The sequence below is a fragment of the Rhodotorula toruloides genome (assembly GCF_000320785.1).
Source record: "Rhodotorula toruloides NP11 unplaced genomic scaffold Scaffold12, whole genome shotgun sequence".
In the NCBI taxonomy this organism is placed as follows: Eukaryota; Fungi; Basidiomycota; class Microbotryomycetes; order Sporidiobolales; family Sporidiobolaceae; genus Rhodotorula; species Rhodotorula toruloides.
In genome coordinates this window covers 368,198-384,707 of record NW_015622972.1, presented here as the reverse complement: position 1 = coordinate 384,707, position 16,510 = coordinate 368,198, and the positions used below count along the sequence as shown (strand labels likewise).

Genomic DNA, 16,510 nt, shown 5'->3' with positions numbered 1-16,510 from the left:
AAAGTACGAAGCAACAAGGAGGAGCGGTCTTGCGGGGTAGAGACTGCGAACGAGCGACAGATATGTGCAGAAGGGAGGACGAAGGAGGCATCACTCGTAGTTGCGGCGACGCGGCGAGTTGGGACCGGCGGGAGGAGGAGCGAATTGAAGAGATGCGCGCTTGAGGTCGACGGATGCTGCAGTAACTTGGCGTCAGCGTTGCGAAAAGCGCGGTGTGAAGGCTCGCACTCACTCCGCGAGGCATGCACGCCGCCATAACCCGAGCCGTACGGTCCTTCGCTTCGAAGCCCGTTCGCCCGCGGTGCAGGCGTTTCCGGCAAGGCATTGGCGAGTCGACTCTCTTGCATCGTACGTGGCTGAGGGTCCCGCAGAGTCGGCGCGAAAGTCTTGACAGGCGACGCAACGTTCTGACCGTAGTCGGAGGCAGCGACCTTCTGCAGCTCGCGCTCGATCTGAGCGTTGCGACGCTTGAGGTCGGCCACTTCGGCCTTCGACGAGTCGAGCGACGAGTTCAGGTGCTCTACCTCGGAGTGAAGGCGAGACTGCAGACGCGAGGAGCGTTAGCCGGTGCCCATTTCGTTCGCAGGGGGGGCAACGCACGACGTTGAGCTCGGCAAGCTCGCGAACCTTCTTCTCGCTCGCCAGGGCATCGTTGAGGCGATCAACAGTCGGATCCTTGGGCGCCCGGTTGGCGAACGCTGCGCGGCGCTCCGCCTCGCGCTCGTGTTGAAGCTGATCGCAAAAGAGGGTCAGCGAGCTGTCAACGGACGCATCCTGCGGCAGCACGCACGTCTTCGAGAGATTGCGTGAGAGCGGTACGAGCTCGCTCGAGGGTACGGACGTAAGCGTCGCGCTTGTCTCGGTCGGCGCGCATGCGGTCCATCTCGAGGTTTTGCAGCCTGTGTAGCGTTCAGGGTGAGCTCGACACTCCAGGAGGGATGAGATGGAACGGTGCACACCTTTGCGCCTCTTCCAGTACGCGGATATGCTCGACCTGCGAACGGGAGAGTGAGCGTACTGCAGGAGAAGAAGAACGGGGAACCGTCACGCACGACTGTCCGTCCTGCCTTCTCCTCCGCGACAACAAGGCGGGCTTTGGTCGAAGCGAGTTCGGCGCGCAAGTCACCGTTGATCTTGTCGAGGTCGGCGAGGACGAGATGCTGCTGGTCGACCTGGGCCTCGAGTTTCGCCTTCTCCGCAACTCGGGCGCGCACGGTCTCCTGCTCTGTCTCAAGCAGCGCTTTGTACGCCTCGACAACGCGCAGGGCCGCATCGCGGTCGCGCTTCGCCTGGACAGCCGCATCCTCCAAGACCTCGAACTGGTCGCGCGTCTCGCGCAACTGCTTCTCCCACTTCTCCCGCTCCTGCAGCAGCTGCTCGGCCGTCTTCGTGCGCAAAAGCTCGAATTCGAGGTCGTGCGCCTGCTGAGCCCGCTCGAGCTGCTCAGTCCGCGCTTCGAGCCGCGTGATCGTCGACGACTGCGACGCGACCTTGCGCTCAAGATCGTGCTTCGCCGCCTGCGCCGCTTGACCATCCTTGCGCGCCGAGTCGAGCTCCGTCTGAAGCTGTTCCGCCTTCTTCATGGACTCGCGCTGAGCGATTGCGAGTTCCGACGACGTCTTCGACAGCTGGAAGCGGAGGTCTTGAATCTCGGCCTCGCGCATCTTGGCGAGTTCTGCTGTTCGCTGCTGGTCACTTGCCTGTTCGTCGACGAGCTTCTTGAGCGCGAGGAGGTCGCCGGCAGCTCGCTCTTCGGCAGTTCGGCTCGACTGAAGCGCGGCGGTCTCGGCTTCGAGCTGCTGCTGTAGGGATGCCACCGCAGCCTCCGCCTCACGAGCCCGCGCCGCAGCCACTTCGCCTTGCTCCCTTGCTGCTGCGAACTCTGCGGGCGAAGAGCTCAGTAGTCGCTCGTCGGACGCGGCGGAGGAAAGATGCCGACGCACCTGAACGCAAACGAGCGAGCTCCGCCTCTCGCAACTTGAGGTTCTCCTCATTGTCCTGCTGCGCCAGCTGAAGCGCGGCCACTTCCGCCTTGGCCGCCCGAGCGTCCGCCTCGAGTGAGACGATCTTGGTTCGAGCCTCGGTCGAAGCCGCCGTCTCGCTTGCCAGGCGGTCCTGAGCGGTCTTGAGAGACGTATTGAGGCGCTCCTGCTCGCGGCGACGATCTTGGTTGAGCTCGGAAAGCTGACGCTTGAGATCGAGGACGAGGTCGGCGTTCTTCTGGCGCTCCGAGTTGATGCGCTCCCATTCGGCGGTCTGCACGCTCGTCTGGCTCGCCAACTCGGCCTCCTTGGCCTTCCACGCCGCCTGGGCCTGCTGGAGAGTCTCGACGAGCTTGGTCTGGTTGGCGTAGGCATCGTTCAAGCCCGCCAGTCGCTCGTCGACGGCGCGTTTCCCCTCCATCGCGCGGTCGAGCTGCGAGCTGACGGTGTCGTAGTCCTGCTCGGCCGCCTGCAAGGCATCTTGCAACGCCGCCTCGCGCTCCTTCGATCGGAGCAGGAGCGCCTCCTTCTCGACGCTGAGACTCTTCTCCGCCTCGAGCCGCTGCGACATCTCCTGCTGCGCCTGCTCGAGCTCTGCCTGCAGGGCAAGCAACTTCTCGCGCTCCTTTTCCTCCGCCTCAGCACGTTTCTTCGCCTCGACCAGCTCGGCCTCCTTGCGTCGCAGCTCGTCGTCCGTCCGTGCCGCTGCCAGTAGGGGGCGCACGCGCTGGAAGAGCGGCCACCACGGCCAGTCGCGGAGCTCGGCGTAGATACGAGCGTTGCGCTGGATCGTCCGCACGGCCTGCGCGCGGTGGAGGACCTTGACGGCTTGGCGTCGGGCGACAAAGCGTCGGCATGCGGCCTGAACCTTGGTAACGATGCCAGAGAGGTAGTCGTCACGGCGCTCTTCGAGCTCGGCGAGGATGCCGGCTTTGAAGAAGATTTTGGTAAGACCGAGGCGGTAGGTGTGCGGGTCGAGCTGGAGGTGCGAAAGAATGGTCGAGCACGCCTGCGCACCGTCGACGAAACCGTTCGGAATGGAGCCGGCTGGCGCGAGCAGCTCGAACCTGCGACGGAACTCGGAGAAGGGGAGTCGGTTGGGGTAGCCGAGGCGGGCGATGCGAATTCCTTCGAGGACACCGTTGCACCGCAGCTGGTCGAGGACGAGCGGGACGTCGATCTCGGTAGGCGACTTGTGCAGGTTTGGCACGATGCAGCGGACAAAGTGCGGCTGCGTCTCGTTGAGCTGCGACATCAGGACAGCGAGCTGTTCCTTGTGTCGCTGGCCGACCGTGCGGAAGGCGCCCTTCCTCACGCGAGCGCGAGGTGCGACAACGTCGAGCGTCGAGCCTGCTTCGGGTTCGGCATACTCGGCGAAGAGCGTGGCGACGTAAGAGTTGGAGGATGTGGCGAGGAGCGAGGTGATGTTGTCGTTCAGCGGGTCGCGGTTCTTGTCGAGCCAGCCGTCCGTCCGGTACTCGACCTTGCCGGCGTAGTGCGAGATCGTGAAGCCTCGCTCGAGGCGTGACGGCGCATACTTGGTGAAGGGTGTCGGCGTCGGCTTCTCGGACGCGAGCTGGTGAAGCTTGTCGGTGAACTGCGCGAGCAAACTTTAGCAAGCGATCCTCAGGCGTTCAGAAGAGGGTACGCACGCTGGCGTCTGTTGCCTTCGGCATGATACTCGCGTCGTCAAGGCACGCCAAGACGCCCATCGGGTTCGTACTCTCGATGAGGTCGATAGTCGGCTGGAGCTCGAGGCCGAAGTTGACGAAGTCCCAACTGATGTCTTCGCGCGCGTACTCTTCTTGCTCAAGGACGAACATATGGTGGTTGAAGAACTGCTGGAGTTTCTGCGGGAAGAAGGGCAGGTCAGCCCTGCGAATCGCAAGACGGCGTGGACGAGCGCACCTCGTTCGTCAAGTTGATGCAGAGCTGCTCAAAGCCGTTCGTCTCGAAGATCTCGAAGCCGGCGATATCGAGCACGCCAATGAACGTCTTCTTCCCCTGCGGGCCCAGCACCGCTCCTCCCTCCAGACTGCGATTGATGCGATCGACGAGCGCTCCAAAGTTCTTCTCGTACAAGCTCTTGCTCAACGCGCCAATCTCGTCGACAACCTGGTCCTTCGTGCGCGCCTGCGTGACCCACTCACGACCGGCCTTGACTTTCGGGCGGAGGAGAGCGTTGTGCAACGAGTCGGGCGAGACGCCGAGGAGGAAGGCGGCTTTCTCGAGTGCGGCGCGGGAGGAGAGGTGCGCGGTGGAGGTGCCGGAGACGGAGAGGGTGAGCTGGCCGAGGTGCAGGATGGTGGCGATGATGCTGAAGAGCGTGAGTTGCTCGGCCGAGGTGAAGCCGACGGTGTTGAGGGCGCGCTATGAAAGACCAGGTGAGTGGACGCTCCGGGACTTTAGCAGCGAAAGACGCACGACGAGCGCTTTCCATTCCTCGCGATCGTCCATCCCGTCAACATCCTGCCGCGAATGTTTGAGGTACTCGAAGCCCTTGCTGCCGCTCGACGCCTCATCCGAAAGGAGGAGTTGCTCTGCGCTCAAGATCGACACGCTTCGTCAGCTCAGTCGTGCAGCCAGCTAGCGGCCGAACCTGCTGGCGAGCAGAATGACGTACTCAACAGCCCCCGATCCGCCCCTCGCAAAAGCTGGAAGAAGACGTGGAAGCTGCGCTCCTCCTTCGACCTGGCCGTAACGCGCGACTTCTCGAGGAGGTACCAGTCGACGTTGGCGCCGGCAATCGCGCCGAGCGAGTTGAAGAAGATCCGGACGAATTTGCCCTGCCCACTCGAGCAATCGTCAGCAGGTCTCGCTGGGTAAGAAGCCAGAGAGGTGAAGGTGAACGTACGAAACGAGACGAGTTGTTGTTCTTGACAGTCTGCGCATTTCCAAACGCCTCAAGAATCGGGTTCGCCTCGAGGATTTGCCTCTCGAGTTGTCCGAGCTTCTTCGCCTTCCCACCCGACGGGTTGAGCGTCGCATCGGCATGTGCTTGGCGTGCGAGGAGGTCGAAGGAGGAGGAGGTTGGGAGGGGGTCGGCGGCGATCGCGGCGAGGTATTGGATCACCTTCTTCGTGTTCTCGGTTTTTCCTGCGCCGGATTCGCCGCTGCGGCATCGCGTTCCGAGTCAGCGGCGTGTTCTTCTGGAGCAGGCGTCCCCCCACACCCTCGACAGACGGGCAGAGACGTCGACGAGAAGAGCAATACTCACGTCACCAACACGCTCTGACTCTGATCCCGCTGCTGAAGCATATTCTGCCACGCCTTTTCCGCGACCGCAAACACATGAGGCGGGTTCTGGTCTCTCCGCGCAGACTTGTATGCTGCGCGCGGTCAACGGGTGAGTAGAGAGTCTGCGTAGACCCGGAGGAATGGCGAACGCACATTCGATGACTTGGGGAGTGTAGATGGGAAGCGAGCGGTACGGGTTGACGGCGACGAGGAAGAGTCCCGAATACGTCTGTTCGCCACACTCGGCGTCAGTACGTCCCTTCCACTCGTCGCGCGGGACGCACGTAGATTTCCCCCCGCTGATACCGGACCCGCAAGTTGTGCACGACCGACGCCTCGTTCAGGTAGGTCAGGTCGGCAATGTCTTCGGCGCCGTCAAAGTTGGGTGGGTTGACGCGCGTGAGGAGGTCGGATTCGACGCTGCGCATCTGTAGAGGAGGAAAGAAAGTCAGCTCGAGTTCCGTTCGCGTCCCTCGTCGTCCAATCTTCACTGAGGGAGACTCGGTTGAGGGCTCCCTCCTCAACAGATGGCTGCCCAAGCAAGGAGGCGGGAAGGACGCACCTCCTCCCCGCTGTCAAGCGCAACCGTACTCGTCCCCTCCTCGGCATTCTCCTTCACGACATGTCCCGCGACATATCTCTTCTCCTGATCAGGGACCCAGACCCTGCGTGTATGAGAGCGTTGTGGCATGGACAGGAGGTCGAGAGGATGACGACGGGGTGGTTGCGTTGGCGGAGAGGAGCGAAACGAGGAGGTCAGCGGGTCTGTCGCGGACGGTGAGACGAGCGCGGAGCCGTGGGTAGCTCGGCCCGACTACTGCACGAGGTCCTGAAGGCGCCGTGGACCCTCCCAGCCGCCTCAGTGCTGCACAGCGAGTCCCGCCAACCGTCCCTCGCCTCACTCAACACACGGTCCTCGACCACGATGATCGCGCCCTTCCGAGTCCGCCGACGCGTCCAATCCCTCACAATATACTCCAGCGTCACAACACGACCACCCACAAGCCCTGCGATGCGGTGGTCGTCGCAGTCGAAGCCCGTCTTTGGTTGTCGGAGGCGGTGCGCGAGGAGAGAGTCGACGAACCACTTGTTTGAGTTCCACTGGGCGAGCGCAGCCTGGTCCTGAGCGAATTGGTGCTGTGAGCGAAGCCGTCTGTGCCCCGGCTGCGCCATAGCGGCGAGAGTAGTGACCGAGAGCAAGACAGAGCGAGCCGGATGAGTTTGTATTCAGTTGATTACAAACGGAGACAATGATCTGGGGTAATCCAACTGAATACAAACTCGAGTTGTATTGGAATGAATACAAACGCCCAAGTCCTCGCTCTGCTCCCTTGCACCGCACAGCTCACCTCGAGAGCCAGCCAGGCCAGCAAGCTCACTGCGAGCATGTTTCTCGTGCGTACGAGGAGCACATCCGCTCGCCACACCCTGCCGCTGACGAGCTCTCCGACTTCTCCACTCCTTCATCATCATCCAACTCCTCATCAAACCCACTCTCGCCGGCAACAGGTCAATCGCCGTAAGTACGAGCAAAAGCCCACTGCCCGACGTTTTGAGCTGACCATTCGCGCGCTCACTCGCAGTCTTCGGCATCAGTGGACAGAGCGGACCCGCTCCCGAACTCACGACCCTCGACGGCGGCAGGCTCTTCCTCGTTCGTCCAGACTCGGTCAAGGGAAGTAGGGAGTGCATGTGCGTAGCCGTGGGCCTCTGTCGGGCTTACTTGCGAAGGCGGGCGCTGACCTTTTGCCGCTTTCGCGTGACTGACGCACCCAGCTTCATTGATGCGTCGCTGTCAATCAGGCGGACGACCCATGCGCACATGTACCAGCTTGTCGTGACGAGGGCCTTCCAGGAGGGCGAGGAGCAGCTGCTCGAGGAGGACGCCGAGAGTGCGTTGCCCGACTCTCCTACCAACCAAGTCTTTATCCCCGCTCCGAGGCACAAGCTAATCTGTCGGGAACGTCGCGCAGACTCGGACGAACGCTCCTTCCTCCTCGACTCGAGCCTCTTCCTCTCGCTCGGCCCGTCGCTCGACCCCATCTCCAGCTCGACCTCCTCCCCGCTCTCCTTCACCTGGCTCGACCCCGACGGCGACGGTCCGGACGACGAGTTCGAGTTTGTCCTACCAAGTGATGGGAGCGTGAGTGCGAGTCAGGCGGAGGAGTTTGAGAGGTTGTGCTGGAGGTGCATGTGGGAGAGGAAGGAGGCGAGGGAGTGGCCTGAGGACGAGAGGGAGGCGAGGAGGGTTGAGGAGACGCTCGAGGAGGAGTTCAAGGTCGAGTAAGTGGGCAGACTAGCCTTTTCTTCGCGAGCTACTCGTTGCAGACCGCGTACTGATCCTCGAGAGTCTCCCCTTCCAGACGCGCCCCACAACAGCCCGCCTCGTCTTCGCTCTACCCGACTCTCCCGCCAACCGACCCTCCCGCCGCTACGCCCTCCAAGCCCGCCGCCGCCTCAAACGCGACACCCGCCACCACCTCCCGCCTGCCTCCGCCCGTCTCCACCTCCAAAGTGCCTCTCTTCCGCGCTACCTCTCCCGATGCCGAGTCCGACGACGAGGCGCCTGCCGTCGGGCCAAGGACAACGAGCGTCTCGCCTGACTCGGATGAGGAGGATGCGTTTGATGAAGCGCGGGAAGGGGAGGACGATAGCGGAGACGAGTTGGCGCAACAGTTGATGCAGAAGGCGACTGTCGGAGGCGGAGCGGCGCAGAAGACGACGGCGTCTCCCGCGAAAGGCAAGGGTAAGGCGAAAGCCGCGCCCGTCCCGGTCGAAGACCCCATCGCCCCGCCTATGCCTCGTCCGCCCGTTCCCGCCGCTCCCTCCGCCTCCTCCGATGCTCCCGCACCAGTCATCACCGTCCTCGCCTCTCTCCATCTCTACGACCGCGCGACCGGCCTCTTCATGCTCCAAGACGACTCTGTCAAAGCCGGGTTGTACAAACTCGGTCAGGCTGTGAAGGGGCATTGGCTCGTTGTCGAGTCGGTGGGCAAGGAGGCGGACGTGTGGGTCTCTCAAGCTATCACGGCTGAGACGACGGTCAATTTTGCGGAGAAGGAGCGCGCGATGGTCTTCAACTACACCGCTCCTCCCTCCTCTGACGATTCGCAGCCCATCACATACACGTGGCTCCTACGCCTCTCGACGGACGAGGCCTTCGGCGCGTTGCAAGCGAGCGTCAGCGCCGCGTTGTTTGAGGACAAGTGGGGCGCGGGGAGCTGGGGGAAGTTGAAGGAGGACGACAGGGAGTATGCGAGGAAGGCTTGGTTGGAGGAGGATGCGGAGATGTGGGATGCGCAGGAGGAGGACGCCGAGGCGCAAGAGGAGGAGGAGGAGGAGGAGGAGGAGGAGGAGGAGGAGGAGAGCGAGGAGGAAGAGCCTGAGCCGGTGCCGGAGAGCGACGACGACGAGTACGATTCCGGTGCGTTGTCACACACTTTCTCTCCCGCTGTGCCCTCCTGACGCTCCCCGACCGTCTCGCACGCGCACAGACGATCAAGTCCGCGCCCCGTCCGCCTCGCGCGCCTTCACCTCGAAGCGTCCCTCTCGCCCCGCAATCGGCGCGAAGAAGCGCCCGAAGAACTCGGCTCTCGCAGTCGGCTACAAGGAGGACTTGTCGTTTGTCGTGCAGGGGGACATGATTGGGGTGTTCAAGCAGCAGCGCGAGGGTGGCAAGAAGGTGCGTCTTGTCCCGAAACTCCGGCTGAGTCGTGCCGTCGTTCTGCGAGACGGGTGGGCTGATATGGTGCTGGTGGACGGGTGCAGCTCAAGTTTGTGACGAGCATCGTCAACATCGCGACGCCGGACAAGAAGGGCTTCACGCCGGGCAAGGTGATGCTGCACAACCAGGGTGCGTCGGCGCGCTTCCCGCTCACCTTCCCCGAGCTCCCCTACAAGCTAGCAGCTGATTCTGGGTCACGGGCACGCGCAGACACATCGATGATCCTGCAAAACCCGCTCGCGCCAGGCTCGCTCTACCGCCTCGACCTCGAGACGGGCAAGGTGGTCGACGAGTACAAAGTGTCTTCCGACTTTTCCGTCTCCAACTTCCTCCCCGACTCGAAGTTTGCCCAGACGACTCAACAACAGACCTTTATCGGGCACTCGCACAACGGGTTGTTCCGTATCGATCCGCGCTTGAGCGGCTCCAAGCTCGTCGAGAGCGAGTACAAGCAGTATGCGACCAAGGCCGACTTTTCAGCTGCCGCGACGACCGAGTCTGGACGTTTGGCGGTCGCGAGTTCGAAAGGCGATATCCGGTTGTTCGACAAGCTCGGCAAGAACGCCAAGACTGCCCTTCCTGCGCTCGGAGACCCAATCATCGGCGTCGACGTCTCGGCAGACGGTCGCTGGCTCCTCGCCACATGCCGTACCTACCTCCTCCTCATCGACACCATGATCCCCGAATCCTCGTCGTCGAAATACGCAGGCCAACTCGGGTTCGATAGGAGTTTCCCGGCGGCGGAGAAACCGACGCCGAGGAGGTTGACGCTCAAACCGGAACATGTTGCGCATATGCAGGAGGTGCAGGGTGGAGAGGGGGTGTCGTTCACGCCTGCCAAGTGCGTTCCCCCTCCCACAAGCTCCCCACTCACTCGCACTCGCTGACGCTCGTGCCCGCGCTCACAGGTTCAACGCCTCTCTCTCGGGCGACCCCGAACGCACAATAGTCACCTCGACCGGCCCGTTCATCGTCGCGTGGAACTTCCGCCAAGTGAAAGCGGGCAACACGAGTAATTACACGCTCAGGAGGTTCTCGGAGGAGGTCGTGGCGGATAACTTCAAGTTTGGGGGAGATAGGGAGATTGTGAGTCGTCTCCGCCTGTCTTGCGCTCGACGCTGGGGGTGTCGGCGCGCGAGTGGCTGAAGAAGAGCTGGACGGGCTGACTTGCTCCTACGTGGTGACAGATCGTCACCCTCCCGGAGAACGTCTTTGTCGAGGAGAAGAAGAAGCTCAAGGGTGCGTCTCGTCTCGTCACCCGTTGTGCCTTGCTCGGCTGCGTTGAGCGGTCCGAGCTAGGTTCCTTCCGGTAGTACGGGTGTGACTGACACGACTCGCCTCTTCCCGCAGCCCCGACGCGCGCGTCCATCGTACAGACCTGGGACGGTCTCTGAGCGCCTCTCACTCTTCCCTCGCGGCCCTCTGCGCCACTCAGCTTCGTCCGAACCAGTCTTACTTACAGTTCGCCTTTCTCCCACACCCGCTCGACGCCGTTCTCGCCATTCGCCACCCCCCGTCGTCTCGCAAGTCGGCGCTCTTCTCTCGGTTCTCTCCCGGCTGGATGAATTCGTTCGAGTCTGTGTACGACTACACTTTCTGCAATGCCAGCCCACACTACACTACGCTCGGGAGAAAAGGGGGTGTGAGCGAGCGCGCACGTTGACATCAGCGAGTCGCGCAGGAGAACGTGCGTTGCGCGCTGTGGCTGCTCGCTCTCTCTCTCTCCCACGCTCTCTCCTGGAGCGGTTGGTTGTGCGCGATAGCACTCTACACACACGGTGAGTGCACCCACCACACCAGCAGCACGATGAGCGCACCCTCGAGGGCGCGTGCCACCCTCTCGCGCTCGCCTCGGACATGCCACTCGACGAGCTCAGCTGACTCTCTCGCGCTCTCTCTCGCCCGTGCGCACGTGTGACCGCATACGATAGACTCTCAACCGCACACTGTACCCGACACTCCCCATCCGCACCACCACCGCTCGCCTCACACGCCTCACTCGGCCCTCGCCTCCGCACCTCCTCCGGACATCCCTCGCGACACTCGCCATGTCCTCCCCTCCCGTGCGCCCAACACTGCCAAAGAAATCCTCGATCGAACGCGTACCCCTGTGTTGGGGCCACCGCGGCGTGCGTCTCCCTTGCCTCCCCTCGCTCTCTCTCGGCCGTACTGACCTCTCGAGGGGCGTGGTGGTCAACAGGCTTCAGCAGCGTTCCCGGAGAACACGTTGGCTAGTTTCGAGGCGGCTATTAAGGATGGAGCGGAGGGGATCGAGACGGGTGCGTTTCTTTCTTTCTTGCGCTTTCCGCGACTCGACGAGGGGTCTTGATGGAGGAGAATGGCTATTTTTGAGGAGGGCGCGTTTGGGATGCGACGTTGAGTGGTTGGAGAGGGAGGAGGGGCATTGAAGGGAGAACGGATGCAGCGAGGAGCGGAACGAGCAAGGCAGCGAGCAAGAGGGAGGTCGGAAGATCTTGCACGTGCGGGACGAGGGAGGGCGAGGAGTGGGTGTTCGGAGACGCGCCGAAAGGCTTGCAGCGTCTACAGCAGCTCGAGTTCAATCTCCCGATGCTTGGGAGTCGCTTCAGTCGGCGGCGGAGGACGTTGGGCGGGAGCAGCCTGCCGAAACCTGGCGAACGAGAACAACCCGCTGACACCTCCGCCCTCTCGCTTCCTATCGCGCGCAGACGTCCACGTCACGGCCGACAACGTCATCATCGTCTTCCACGACCCGCACCTGGGTGAGTAACGCACCTCACCCACCTCTGCCCGCCTCGCTCGCGGGGCGGATCCAGACCAACCCTCGTCGCTTCTCGCGCAGACCGCACCACGAACGGCACGGGTCGAATCCAGACGCAGAACTACTACAACGGGCTCGACCAGCTCCGGACCAACAAGTCTCCTCACCAGAAGATCCCGACGTTCAAAGAGACGATCGACCTCCTCATGCGTCCGGGGAACGAACACGTCTTGCTGAATATCGACATCAAGGTCGATAACGAGCCGGAGAAGTTGTTTGGGCTGATGAGGGAGATTGTCGAGGGACATGACGGGTTCGAGACGAAACTTGCGCCGCGACTTCGTGCGTTCTCTCTCTTCCTCTCCCGCGCTCTCGCTCGCACTCGCTGACGCTCGCCCGCACACAGTCCTCGGCCTCTGGCACCCGAAATACATCGAGCCCGCAGTCCGCCACCTCCCCTACTGTCGTCGCGCCCACATCGGGATGAGTCCGGCGTTGGCGAGGAGGTACTTCTGGGACGCGTGCGACACGTTTAGCATGAACTTTGCGAGTATGTGTACGAATGAGGGAGAGAGGTTTAGGACTGAGTGTCAGAGGGAGGGAAAGGTGCGTCGCGCTTTTTTCGCCCCCGAGACCTCGATGGGGACCTGTGCTGACGGACGAGGGTTTGGACAGGACTTGACGGTTTGGACGGTCAACGCGCGGAACGAGATGATCGAGGCGACGAAGTGGGGCGCCAAGGCCATCCTGACCGACCGGACGAAAGAGCTGCTCGACCTCCGTGCAGAGATGGAGCAAGATTGGGACAAGGTCGCGCGCGAGACGACCGCGTTGTTCAAGTGGTCGAGCGTTTGGTATTCCGGCATCGCGAATGTGCGTCCTTCCCCTCGGACTCTCTCTCTCACGCGGAGGCTGATGCGAGGGTGTATGTGTGTGCGCGCAGTACCTCATCTCGTCTTGGGAAGCCTACCTCCTCACGAAAGTAGGAGGCGCGTTCCGACCCGCCCCGCCAGTCGCGTCCGTCCCACTCGCTCGCCCACCGCCTGCCGCTCGAGTCGGCGCCTAAACCTTCGACCTTACTCGCCTCGCCTTCCGACCTACGACTTTGCATCTTTTGGGTTCCTCTCCGCAAACGCATCGACTCCAAACTCCCGCCTCTAGTCTTTCCGACTCTCATGTTGCCGCCAGTCCCCTCGTCATCTTTCCTCCTCGCCTGCCATAGACACTCCTCGATCTCGCACATACACGACAAACTTGCTTGTCCTCATCTTTTCATACACCCTTTCCCTCGTCCTTTCTCGTCCTTTTCGCATGTAGAACTCCCCTCGCGTCGCGTCGTTGTTTGTGCTTAGCAAGACGGTTTCTCTCTCGCCTCACTCGTTTGCCGAGAGGACGAAAGCGGATGGGATGGCAGGTTTGCGTAAAGAGGACAACAGGATCGAGCGGGCGATGCGAAGAGACAGGTGAGAGAGAGCGAAGGAGCGGGTCAGAAGCGAGGTTTCCGTTGACGGGCGGTGTACCTGTGCGCAACAACGAATGGGGCAAGTCAGTAAAGCAGAAGCGACCGACGACATAGCCGTCAAGAGGGGAACGCACTTCGAGTCCCTCGGCACGCCCTCCTTGCCCTTCTGCCTATACAGTTCCTTCTTCCTCAACACAAACTCCTTCGCCCCCTCCCCACCCTTCAACCCGCGCTTGCCCTTGCCCTTCCGACTGAGCTTCTTGCGCGTCTCGGCATCCGCACGCTTCTTCTCGTATGAGACGGTCGAGGGCTCGTCTGACAGGCCTTGAGGGACGGAGATGGGTTGGGGTTTGCCGCCGACTATGGGTTGGCCGGCGAAGAGGATTAGGTAGAACTTCTTCTTCTTGCTCGAGTTGGGCTGCGACGTACGGGAGTCGATCAATGCCTAGTCAGCTGTCCGCAAAAATCCCCTGACGGCAACGAGAAAGCTCCCTCCCAACTCACGTAGTCGACACACAAGCCACCGCCAAACCCAGCCCGTGTCGCCTGCGTCATGATAAACTTGACCTGCTCATCGCTCTCGGGGTAGAACTGGAAGACCGCGCGCGAGCCTTTTCGTAGGCAGCCGAAGAGGTCGGTGAAGAATCGGAGGAGGCGTTGGGCGGGAGAGTGGGCGGACGAGTCGGCGTTGCAGAGCCATTGGAGGACGGAGACGCTGCGGAGGGACGTGGTGAGCAGGTGGGGGGAGAAGAGCGGGAAGGAGACGAACGAGATTGCGCCGTCGAAGGAACCGGGTCGGTAAGGGATGCCTTGGCCGATGTCGGCGAGCATCAAGTCGCCTTCGACTTCCCGCTCGAGAGCGACCTCTGCGGAGAGCAACAGAACGGGTTAGTTTCCGAGTTCGCGCAAGAACGGTGAGGCCGCCACGCGATAGCAATGTCTCCAGGCAACGCAGCGGAGAATAGGGCGCACCCAGCATGCCACCGCTGACATCCATTCCGACCCATTGGTGACCCTCCTCCGTCAAGATCTCGCCGCTAAGCCCACTTCCGGCGCCAATATCCAGCAGGAAGCTTGATCGCGGGACCTCCTCGTCCATGGCTGACGTCGGGCTGCGTGAGGAAGGGAGCGTGGTGAGCTAGAGGCCGGAAGACGCCAAGTGGGGAGGGGTGAACGAACAGGTCGAGGAGTTCGAGGCAGCGGTAGGTCATCTCCGCCTGGATAGACTGGACGCGCGTGTTGTTGGTGTACTTGGCCGCCTCTCCAGCATTGTAGAACTGCGCGTGCGGGCGAGGTTGGTCGAGTTGCTCCGTTACCTGATGAGGATGCGAGACGAGGAGACGACGCGGGAACGCACGACTTCGGGCGGCGCGATGTGTTCAGGTCGGTTTCCAGACATCCTGGAAGCAGTACAGCACCGTACAAGCGCTGTTTGAGCGAGCGAGCGACTTGTTCTGGCGAGAGAGACCCGCTCGCTCAGCTTGGACGAGGTCAACCGCCGACAACTCGCTCGCACGCACGCTTGGAGGGCTTGGATAGACTCGCTGGACTGCTGGGACACCCTGCTACACCGCCCGAACCATGGCAGCCGCAACAGCAGCCGCCTCACTCCGCCTCGCCTCGGTCCGCAGCGACCCCTCGTCCTCGTCCGAGTTCGTCTCGTTCAAGGCGACGATGAGGCTGCCAATCGCGCCAGTCTTCGCTGGAAAGGGTGACAACATGTTCCCGGGCCACGACGGAGGAATGGACGGCGTCAGGGAGGTCCTCGCGGGATGGGTTATGCGGTGAGTACCCCTCATTGCGCTGTTCAGTTGCGTGTACTCGACCTCAGTGACTGATGCATGCATCGCGGCGACCGCACAGCTACCTGCCGCCCATTCGTGCCGTCCTGCTGTCCTTCTCCCCGACTCCTCGCTTCGTCCACCCCGCCGCTTCCTTCCCCGCCGCCCTCTGCCCCTTCGATAACCTTCATTCCGTGTCCGCTAAGGACCCGCGATCACTGCTCTCTTCGCCTCAACCCGGCGCCGCAAACGGAGACGAAGACGACGAGGAGCAGGAGGTTGTTCGGCTGAAGACGCTGCCCATGGTCGACGGTAGCGGCTTTACTCTCGCAAATGTGGAGTGGGAAGGTGTCGGTTGGCGACCACGAGTGGGGATGAAAGTTGGTGAGTTCGCGCCCCTCTCCCCAATAGCTTCTATGAACCGAACTGATGCGAATCCCTCGTCAGTCGGCACTCTCACCCTCGCCACACCCTCACACGTCTCCCTTCTTCTGCACAACCTCTTCAACGCCTCTATTCCCTCCTCTCACATCCCCACTTCGACCTACGAGTACGATCCCGAATGCCCCGTCCCTACCGTCGTGATGGAGCGACGGAACGCGATAGTACCGCTTGCGACGAATGTTGCGAAGGTCGTTGCCAAGGCGGAGAAGCGTGAGGAAGACGAGGGAGAGGAGGACGAGCACGCGGAAGAAGTGAAGGTCAAGGAGGAGGAGGAGGAGGGCGCGTATGCGGAGAAGGGATGGTGGGTTCACCGCAAGTCGCGAGAACCGCTGGGCGGTGCAGACGGTCGCCTGGAGTTTACCCTCGTTGAGTGCGTACACCTTCTCTCCACATGAGCGAGATTTCCGGGCTGATGTTTGTTTCGCGCAGTTTGACGAACACGAACTCGCTCCTCTCCTGCACCGGCTCCCTCCTCGCCGACCCCTTCTCCCCCTCTGCCATCGCCGCCATCCGCTCATCCATCTCTACCGCCTCCGCGCCCACTGCCTCCTCGACTCTGCTCAAGAAGGGCAAGAAGCGTGCGCGCGACTCGGACGACGAGTCCGACAGCGACGCTGAGGAGGAGAGCGAATTCGATGGAGACGACGACGACCGTGTTGGAACGGGCATTCCGCGACCTGGACGGGCGACGGCGGCTGGACAGGGCATCGCATGGCGGAATGAGGATTCGTCTGCTTCGGAGGACGAGGATGAGGATGACAGGGAGAGCAGCCGGTCGCCTGAGCCGGAGGTTGCGGTGCCGGTTGTCAAGACGGCCAAGGCAAGCAAGAAGCGGAAGGCGGAGAAGGTAAAGGAGGAGGAGGGAGAGGGGAAGGTGAGGAAGAGTAAGAAGGCGAAGGTGTAGGGCTTGGGGACGACTTCTTGAGCACGAGCTGTTGCATCGGCAGATGCGTCATTTCTTGCCACGTCGCTTCGCTGATCAGGCCGATTCGGTCGGAGCGATCGCTCGTCAGCAGGACGAGGCGAGGAGAAGAAGCGGGTATCGCTGCGACCTCTCGCTCTCCTTCATTTACTAACTTCACGAGTCTGCTTATCCCCTCTCGACAGCGCTCTACCTCCTCCGCCCATCAGGATCCCTCC

General features: G+C 62.1%; 5 protein-coding genes across 5 annotated transcripts; 3 read left to right on the top strand and 2 right to left on the bottom strand.

The window, feature by feature from the left end:
• Positions 1-90: 90 nt before the first annotated feature.
• RHTO_01247 (myosin heavy chain) lies at positions 91-6,392 on the bottom strand (the record flags this gene model as incomplete). Its single annotated transcript, XM_016414930.1, has 17 exons — positions 91-176; positions 233-542; positions 601-732; positions 791-899; positions 960-994; positions 1,053-1,882; positions 1,944-3,579; positions 3,635-3,832; positions 3,891-4,352; positions 4,407-4,522; positions 4,606-4,768; positions 4,837-5,095; positions 5,200-5,311; positions 5,373-5,448; positions 5,504-5,647; positions 5,782-5,884; positions 6,304-6,392. The coding sequence occupies 17 exons, from the start codon at positions 6,390-6,392 to the stop codon at positions 91-93; spliced, it is 4,860 nt and encodes a 1,619-aa protein (XP_016273151.1).
• Positions 6,393-6,605: 213 nt separating this feature from the next.
• RHTO_01246 (vacuolar import and degradation protein) lies at positions 6,606-10,337 on the top strand (the record flags this gene model as incomplete). The annotated part of the gene is made up of 12 exons (XM_016414929.1): positions 6,606-6,614; positions 6,729-6,738; positions 6,803-6,911; positions 6,996-7,111; positions 7,193-7,502; positions 7,583-8,643; positions 8,714-8,901; positions 8,988-9,072; positions 9,154-9,784; positions 9,852-10,029; positions 10,131-10,182; positions 10,294-10,337. The coding sequence occupies 12 exons, from the start codon at positions 6,606-6,608 to the stop codon at positions 10,335-10,337; spliced, it is 2,793 nt and encodes a 930-aa protein (XP_016273150.1).
• A 654-nt stretch (positions 10,338-10,991) lies between these two features.
• On the top strand, positions 10,992-12,749 carry RHTO_01245 (glycerophosphoryl diester phosphodiesterase; the record flags this gene model as incomplete). Its single annotated transcript, XM_016414928.1, has 7 exons — positions 10,992-11,072; positions 11,144-11,222; positions 11,631-11,684; positions 11,765-12,025; positions 12,090-12,289; positions 12,359-12,556; positions 12,627-12,749. 7 exons carry the CDS (start codon positions 10,992-10,994, stop codon positions 12,747-12,749), a joined length of 996 nt encoding a protein of 331 aa, XP_016273149.1.
• A 420-nt stretch (positions 12,750-13,169) lies between these two features.
• Positions 13,170-14,544, bottom strand: RHTO_01244 (williams-Beuren syndrome critical region protein 22; the record flags this gene model as incomplete). The annotated part of the gene is made up of 7 exons (XM_016414927.1): positions 13,170-13,203; positions 13,280-13,563; positions 13,650-13,860; positions 13,915-14,011; positions 14,118-14,257; positions 14,325-14,422; positions 14,503-14,544. The coding sequence occupies 7 exons, from the start codon at positions 14,542-14,544 to the stop codon at positions 13,170-13,172; spliced, it is 906 nt and encodes a 301-aa protein (XP_016273148.1).
• A 182-nt stretch (positions 14,545-14,726) lies between these two features.
• Positions 14,727-16,274, top strand: RHTO_01243 (dna-directed rna polymerase i subunit rpa43; the record flags this gene model as incomplete). The annotated part of the gene is made up of 4 exons (XM_016414926.1): positions 14,727-14,929; positions 15,009-15,310; positions 15,374-15,740; positions 15,800-16,274. The coding sequence occupies 4 exons, from the start codon at positions 14,727-14,729 to the stop codon at positions 16,272-16,274; spliced, it is 1,347 nt and encodes a 448-aa protein (XP_016273147.1).
• Positions 16,275-16,510: the final 236 nt, after the last annotated feature.